Source organism: Rutilus rutilus (genome assembly GCF_951802725.1).
Source record: "Rutilus rutilus genome assembly, chromosome: 18".
NCBI lineage: Eukaryota > Metazoa > Chordata > Actinopteri > Cypriniformes > Leuciscidae > Rutilus > Rutilus rutilus.
This window is the reverse complement of record NC_140231.1, coordinates 17,048,526-17,056,146: the sequence shown is the minus strand read 5'-3', so window position 1 is coordinate 17,056,146 and position 7,621 is coordinate 17,048,526. Positions and strand designations below refer to the sequence as shown.

General features: G+C 40.8%; 1 protein-coding gene across 1 annotated transcript; it reads left to right on the top strand.

Annotated features, from left to right (window-relative positions):
• The first annotated feature begins 131 nt into the window (after positions 1–131).
• On the top strand, positions 132–7,334 carry rbm14a (RNA binding motif protein 14a). The gene is made up of 5 exons (XM_084386721.1): positions 132–178; positions 1,117–1,480; positions 1,563–2,412; positions 2,578–6,058; positions 6,641–7,334. Exons 2-4 carry the CDS (start codon positions 1,132–1,134, stop codon positions 2,858–2,860), a joined length of 1,482 nt encoding a protein of 493 aa, XP_084242847.1. The 5' UTR covers positions 132–178; positions 1,117–1,131; the 3' UTR covers positions 2,861–6,058; positions 6,641–7,334.
• Positions 7,335–7,621: the final 287 nt, after the last annotated feature.

Here is a 7,621-nt window from a genome sequence, read left to right as displayed (position 1 = left end):
CTTAAAAAAAACAACGTTCTTCCCTATGAAATTGTGAACGTTCCCTATTTAAGTATAGCCTACTTTATAATGACAAATTCCGGATCCTTCCACCTATTATTTGCACTCGCACGGACCGGACGACTGTCACACCGTCAAACAGTCGGGAAACGGATATGAAGTCTGTCCACCGCGTTCGGTAAGAGAGAGGGTCGACAAAACATTTTTGTCCTGTTGATAACTTAGCGCTTCGACTCTATTCATTAGCTTTTGGTCGTATTTGTTCCCGCTTCCCCTGAATTGTTTTAACAGTGAGTATGATGAGCGTTCATTTTTGTATTTCCTTGTTTATGGTTGCTAACAAGCTAGCGCGTGGCTAGCAAACTACGCGCGTGCTAATTATGCGAATTTTAAATTCCTTTAAGGCTTATATGAACACAAATGGTGCGTCTTATGGGGCTGGCAGGTGCGAATGTTTCGAGGAAGCTGTTTAAAGTCAGCTGGCTAACACTATGCGTGTAAATCACCGCCAGTTGTCATTAGCTAAACTCGGTGAGCTCAGCGCTTTCTAGAAGCTACTGCGCAGCTCAGATTAGTAGCGCGTCCCCGCATCTGGCGGGCTACAATGTTTATTTTTTTTAAATAACTGTAATGGTCTGAGATGTTTGCATTTTGCCTTTTTCTCTTGTGTCTATCACACCATACAAATGGCGATATATGGGGCTTTTCACACAAAACGCGTTTTTGCGGTTAAAAATGCGAAACGCAGGTTAGTGGAATTAATAAACCACGCAAGGCCTAGAGACGCGGTTTTTAATGTTACAACTTTTTGAACGTAGCAAATTATTTAAAATAAATATTTTAAGCACAACGGCCAAACATATTTACCACATTTACAATAAACAATGGAAAAGTAGGCCAGTGGAGTGGAAAACGTGCGTAATTTGATTTGCGGTGTCTCAGTGTCTTTATTCAGCTGATCCGATTTGATTTGCGGTGTCTCAGTGTCTTTATTCAGCTGATCCGATTTAACTTACGTTTGATAAGTCCTCCTCCAATTTCAGACCCGTTTAGTTTTAGTATGAATTGGTTCTTGCCGCCAAAAAGTAAGAAATAAGGCTTGTTCCCTATTTCTAGGTATTCTGGGGTGCAATGGACGACAGCAACGCAGTGAAGCTCTTTGTTGGGAATCTGGATTTGGAAACCACACAAGATGACCTAATAGCACTTTTTGCCCCTTATGGAGAAGTGGTGCACTTAACTGTACTGAGGCAGTTTGCCTTTGTCCATCTGCAGGGAGAAGGGGCTGCTGACCGTGCCATCCGTGATCTGAATGGTCGAGAGTATCGTGGCCGGAGCCTTGTAGTTGAGGAATCCAAAGGGAGGCCCCTCAATTCCACCAAAGTATTTGTGGGGAACCTGTGTGCTTCTTGTTCAGTTGAAGACCTGTATGAGCTCTTCTCGGCTTACGGCAAAGTTCTTGATTGTGACAAAGTAAAGAGTAAGTGTGTTTATAATACACCTGCTTTGTGTCAGTGCATAAATATTGGCGTTATATGACATTATAACTTGTTCTCTTGCAGCAAAGCTCTCCTCTTTAACAGGCTACGCCTTTGTGCACATGGAGCGCAAAGAGGATGCAGATCAAGCCATTGAGGGTCTTCACGGGACCTCATTTATGGGACGTCCGCTCGCAGTGGAGCTCTCAAAGGTACAGCAGACCACAAACAAGGTCCCTTGTGCCAGTTGTGGTGCGCATGGTCACTTTGCAGGAGAATGCCCAATCAACAGGCCTCCCATGGAGCATCACCAGAGTCAGGCTGCTGTCTTAGCCGCAGCAGCTGCCGCCGCTGCTGGGCTTCCTCTTCAGGTGCAGCAGAGTGTCCACAACTCTTTCTACAACACTGCGAGCACTGACCCGACGTTTGCAGCTCTGAAAGACTTGACCACTTCCAGGGTTGATGGCAAACCTGTCAGTGCTGCGGTCTACGGGGCCCTGGCAAGTCAAGTCTACAGTGCTGTCGCAGACCAGGTGCTCAGCTCGAGGACAAGCCAGGCTAGGGATGGCTACCCCACTGAAGGAGAAGCTCCTCCGGGCGCTACCGCAATTAACCCTGCCTACGGAGCAAATTCCTCTCTGTACGGTGCCAGTCCAGCTTATGGGACCATGGGAGGCACAGAGCCTGACCCCCAAGCCATGTTTGAAGCCGCTCGGGCCCGATTCTTTGAGCAGGGACAACAAGTTTTGGCCGAACAGCAGGCTGTGACCAAATCCGACCGAGACCGAAGTCCAATACGGCGCGCGGCCCCATTACTGCCTGACCCGGTTCCCCAGCCGTTCTCCCAGACACGACCCAAACGACGGGCCCTGCTCCCAACACCACCTGGTGGTCCAGAATTACCTGCAGTTAAAAATGGAGACCCAATTGCAAGGTAAAGGCATCCTAAATGTTTTGCTACGTAATGATGCATATAATATTTTTTATATATATATATATATATATATATATATATATATATATATATAATGAATTACATATACAATATTTTTATATAAAATGAATTACATATACAATATTTATTCTTTCTCCATACCAGGTGCTATGCAGAGTACTACCAACAGTACCAGCAGTTCCAACAGTACCAACAATACCAGCAGTACCAACATTACCAGCAGTACCAGTACAGCTATCCGCCGCCTCCGCCACCACCTCCTCCGATGCCCATGGTGCCTCCAGGCCCAATGGATCCGCAACAGATGGCCGCCCCTGGCACCACAGCTTCACCAAGAGTGTATGAGCCAACTTCAGCACACAAGGAGCCCCTCCTACGCCATCCTGATTACTCTCACCAACACACATCTGAGTCCCCATATCGATAGCCCCATTACATGAATGTGTGCACACGTGTATGGCTGTGAAAATGTGTGCGTGCGTCAGTTTTGGTCCTACATGACAAAATAAACTGGAGGAAAGGGATAAATTGAATTATTTTAGTTTCGCAGTTATCTTTCCCCTGCATAATGTCAAATATGTCATTATGTACAGAATGTAAAAGTTTACGAGGCCATTTTGATTCTGAGCCTCTATCGTTTTTTCCCCCTTATTTTTTCAAAGTGCTCAGAATTACATTAGCTGTCAGTTTTATAGATAAAATACCCTTTGACCGTTGTGTCAGGTCAAACATTCTCTGAAGTCAAATGACTGTGCCTTGTAAAAATAAACCGTTTTTTTTTTTGTACAGACTTTTGTAAAACCAAGTACGCCAGCTAAGGTACAGTTTTATTAGATTCATTGTTCAGCAAAGGAGGAGAAAATCTGTCAAATATCTTAATCCAAATTGTTGTCAGTATATTGTATTTGGCTTAGACTGATGTTAAATTTCACAGCGACTAGGAAGACAGCATAGTTTAGAATATAAAGAGGACCTGTGTGACTGAAGTCTGTGTGTGTGTGTGTGTGAGAGAGTGAGAACACAATGTTAACAGTTTGGCTGATCCCTTTGCTTACATGAGCACCACAATCACATGCACATCATACTTATTTTGTATAGTCCTATTTGAGTAAGGGTGGTGCATATGGATATTTTTAGGTAAATCTGTACCAAACAAATCCACAAATCTGTACTTAATCGCTCTAACCACTGCCTCACTAGTGCAGATGGTTACGCCTGCCCAGTTCGTTCGACTACAATAAAACAGATATTAAAATCGCCTGTCGCAAAAGAGAGGTAAGAACAGATTAACTGCAAAAGGGACACCTTTAATTTGTCGCTCGATAGGCATATTCAATGTTCTAAATGTTTTCCATTTGGATACCTATATTGACTCTGAATGAGTTCGAGATGTCGTTGTTGCTAAATAGCAAACAGAACTGGTTCTATAGCCTGCCAGTAGCAATTATGCATGTTTTGCAGGATTTAAAGAGCAAACGACTGCCATCTCTGGCCTTGCATCGTTCTCTTACATGGACAGAATACTTGGGAGTATTGACTTACTAGTACGGGTGGTAACCCCTCAAATGTCTTTAAAAGAGAATGAGTTTTTTTTACGTTCTTGTCTCCTTTGAAAGTAGCCCCATGCAATTACTATTGTTTCTCTGACCATTTATTTTGTTCACATTATTATAGTCTCTTTATTATTCGAGTCATGTGAAGTTATTTCAGGGGCTTTGGGGTGGAAACACTTAGTTATTTAGGGTGGAGGGGAGGGGGGGTTGATAAACTTTTTCAGGCCTGACATATAGTTAGTTAAGGCAATTGGTTATAAGAGTGAAAAAACAGTGAAGTGCTTCATACAATTGTATTTTTGTTCTTAAGGAAAAAAAATGTGCTGTCCCAGTTTGAGCATTTTAGGCAATTCAATTAAACATACATGTTATAACATTATAAACTGAAAGTGTGTGAATAATTCATCCAGGTTAAAGTCCATGTAACTAGTGCCAGAAGTTTCAAACTTTTGTAAATGTATGAAGGGAATCTACCCAAAAATTCATACTATCTGCAATAGATGTTTTGCTAAAATTTCAAAGTGATACAGATGTAATGACAGTTGAGTAGCTTCCCTTCAGACACAATAAAAGTGAATAATGATTGGAAGGCATGATAAAAAGAATGGTTTGTTTAATCATGTTATGTATGTCCTCTTTTCCTAGAATGCCCCTCAGGCAGTCTTCAGTCTTTCATTCCAAAGAAATATGGTGGGGTACACACACAAATCTCACTTAGCACACGTAACCCATTATCTCACCACTCTACATTAAAATTCATCTCTTTGATTACACTTCACAGGCAAACAACCACTGTAGTGTTAATGTTCTCAATTTGATGTATGATAGAATGGAGATGGAAAGGTGGTGGCGGTGTAGCTTTTTGCAGCACACCAGGACTCCACACAAATTATTCTACACAGTAAATTGTCTGTTTTGTATTATTATAAATAGTGTATGTCTTGTTATTATTACTGCTGTTCCAGCCACATTTTCCCTTTTCGCTAACTACAGCTAAAATGGCTCCCGGGCCTCAGGACGCCAAGTTGAGCATGACGGGGGAAGAGAATTAGCGCCCCACAATGCCTCGGACGTGCTCCCCACTAAGGTAAAGCCATTTGCCCCCAACCACGCCTGCACCTCGATTATACACTTCCCCATGATTCTAACACGCCTACTAGAGAGGCTCAGAACAGACCCACATCAATTTATACTGACAGTACAGTCAACACAATGGGGATGGCACATATTTTCTGCTATGTGGTTGGATCAGTGCCTATTGTGGGGGAATTGTGTTGTTGTTGTTTCTGTTTTTTCTTTAAGCCTGGAGCAGTAGAATCAGCTTCTTTAGCTTCCCCAAAATGCTCATGGTTTGGTATTTTGTCTGAAACTTAATTGGTAGAAAATCTAGTTCTTTTCTGGGTTATTTGTTGGATTTTTCATATCTTTTTTTTTGTTTTTTTGCCCCAAATTCTCATGATAAAAGGTTTTAGTGCCTTTGAGGTTTGTTTTCTGGCAGTATGCTTTCAAGTCAAGCTGGAAATAAATTTCCAAGTGTTTTCTCAAGCAGTTAGAGGGAAGAATGGCTGACATTTGCCTTGGCTTGTTCTCTGGCATTTAGTCTTTTTGAAGCACTTCCAGTTGGCGAGATGAGGCGCTCCAACTGTGTTTGAATACTTAAGAAGGGTGCAGAGCTGTCCAAAAGTAGGGCAATGATCTCGTAGGTGAGTAACCAATGCGTCCAGCTCACATCCACCTCAACTTTGTCTACTACCACCATTTCAGCCTCACAAGATCATAGATTCCACTCCAACACACTGATTTTAGTTTTAACTCTAAGAGAAGGGTTATTGATTCAGATATCTTCTGCAAATTGCTCATAAAAGAAAACCATACATTTTTCTGTTTTTTCAGTTCTCTCAGGGTAAAGATTGTGCATGATTGTGAATGTTGTCCACATACAGATTTGAATAAGCAAAATGAACTCTTTCAGCTTTAAGGTTTAGTTCACCCAGAAATGAAATTTGTCATTAATTACTCGCCCTCATTTTGTTCCAAATCCGTAAGACCTTCATTCATCTTCAGAACATAAAGTAAGATATTTTTGATGAAATCCGAGAGGTTTCTGAACCAGCCATAGGCAGCAATGTCATTACAACTTTTATGGGCCTTGACAGTTTAAAAGACATAGTTAAAATAGTCCATGTGACTACAATGGTTCAACCTTAATGTTATGCAGCGACGAGAATACTTTTTGTGTGCAAAAAATAACAACTTTATTCAACAGTTTCTTCTCTTCAACGTTGTTCCGTGCAGCACTTCTGGGTTCTACGTCAAAATGCCGCCTCATTATTTGCCAGCTCCAGCGTCAGCATCACGCGCATGCATCGTGCTCACGTGAACAGCGTTGGCCAATAAAGAGCCAGCGTTCTGACTTAGAACTCGGAAGCGCTGCACTGTTAACTATGTGATTAGCGTAGGAGACTGACATGGAAGAGAAGAAATTGTTGAATAAAGTAGTTATTTTTGTTTGTTTTTTTGTGCACAAAAAGTTCTCGTAGCTGCATAACATTAAGGTTGAATCATTGTAGTCACATGGACCATTTTAACAATGTCTTTACTACCTTTCTGGGCCTTGAAAGTTTCAATGATATTGCTGTCTATGGCTGGTTCAGAAACCTCTCAGATTTCATAAAAAATTTCTTAATTTGTGTTCCGAAGATGAACAAAGCTCTTACGGGTTTGGAACGACTTGAGGGTGAGTAATTAATGACAGAAATTTTTGGGTGAACTAACCCTTTAACATGGGGACCATCTGCTGCAAATTTGTCAAATTTATTTTGTGGGTATTTGAAAGCCCTTGTTTAAGGTAAGCCTATTCAGTCAGTCACTTGATACAAAACTCTTTCCTATCTGAAATCAACAGTTTTTCGAAATCACAGTTTGTGCATTCCTTTTAATTATCAAAAAGGCTTTAACCTCAAATCTTTCGTTCAAATTTTAGAACACTTTACAGTTGATATATATTAATATGATACATTGATTTGTGTCTTTTCACAACCTTCCAATGACTTAAAGCTTCACCTCTGATTGATTTTAAAGGTGCTTTGAAAAGCTGGGCAGTGGAGCATTATTTGTGGATAAACTATGATTGTAGATAATCCAGAACTGAAATATTCAGTGATTCAGGGAAGTTCAAGTATCATTGATCCTTTTTTCTAGGTCTGAATGGGCAACTTTCATTGTGGTCTATGTAATTGTCTTAATGTCTGAATCTGAATCCAAACGTTTTTTATTTGCAAACTGGCTTTAGTGCCATGATCTTTGTATTTTCTTCTTGTAAAGTTCAATAAATGATGCTTAAAGCGATTCATGGTCTTGTTTTATTCATTCATTCATTCATTTATAATTTTGTTTATTTTCATGTTCAATTGATTTATGTATTGAGATTGTTATGCGTTTAGATTTTGGACACAATCTAAACGGTACAGTCACTTTTGCTTGTGCGTGAGACCTTACAAGCGATAAACCAAACTTGCTTGAATCTCTGTGTCTCTTATGAATTTAGTTTAGGAACGTGCTTTTGTTTACTTGACTCAATAATCGAAGTTAACTCCTTTCATTCTGTACCGTTCTTAAATCCCGCCCATCACCTT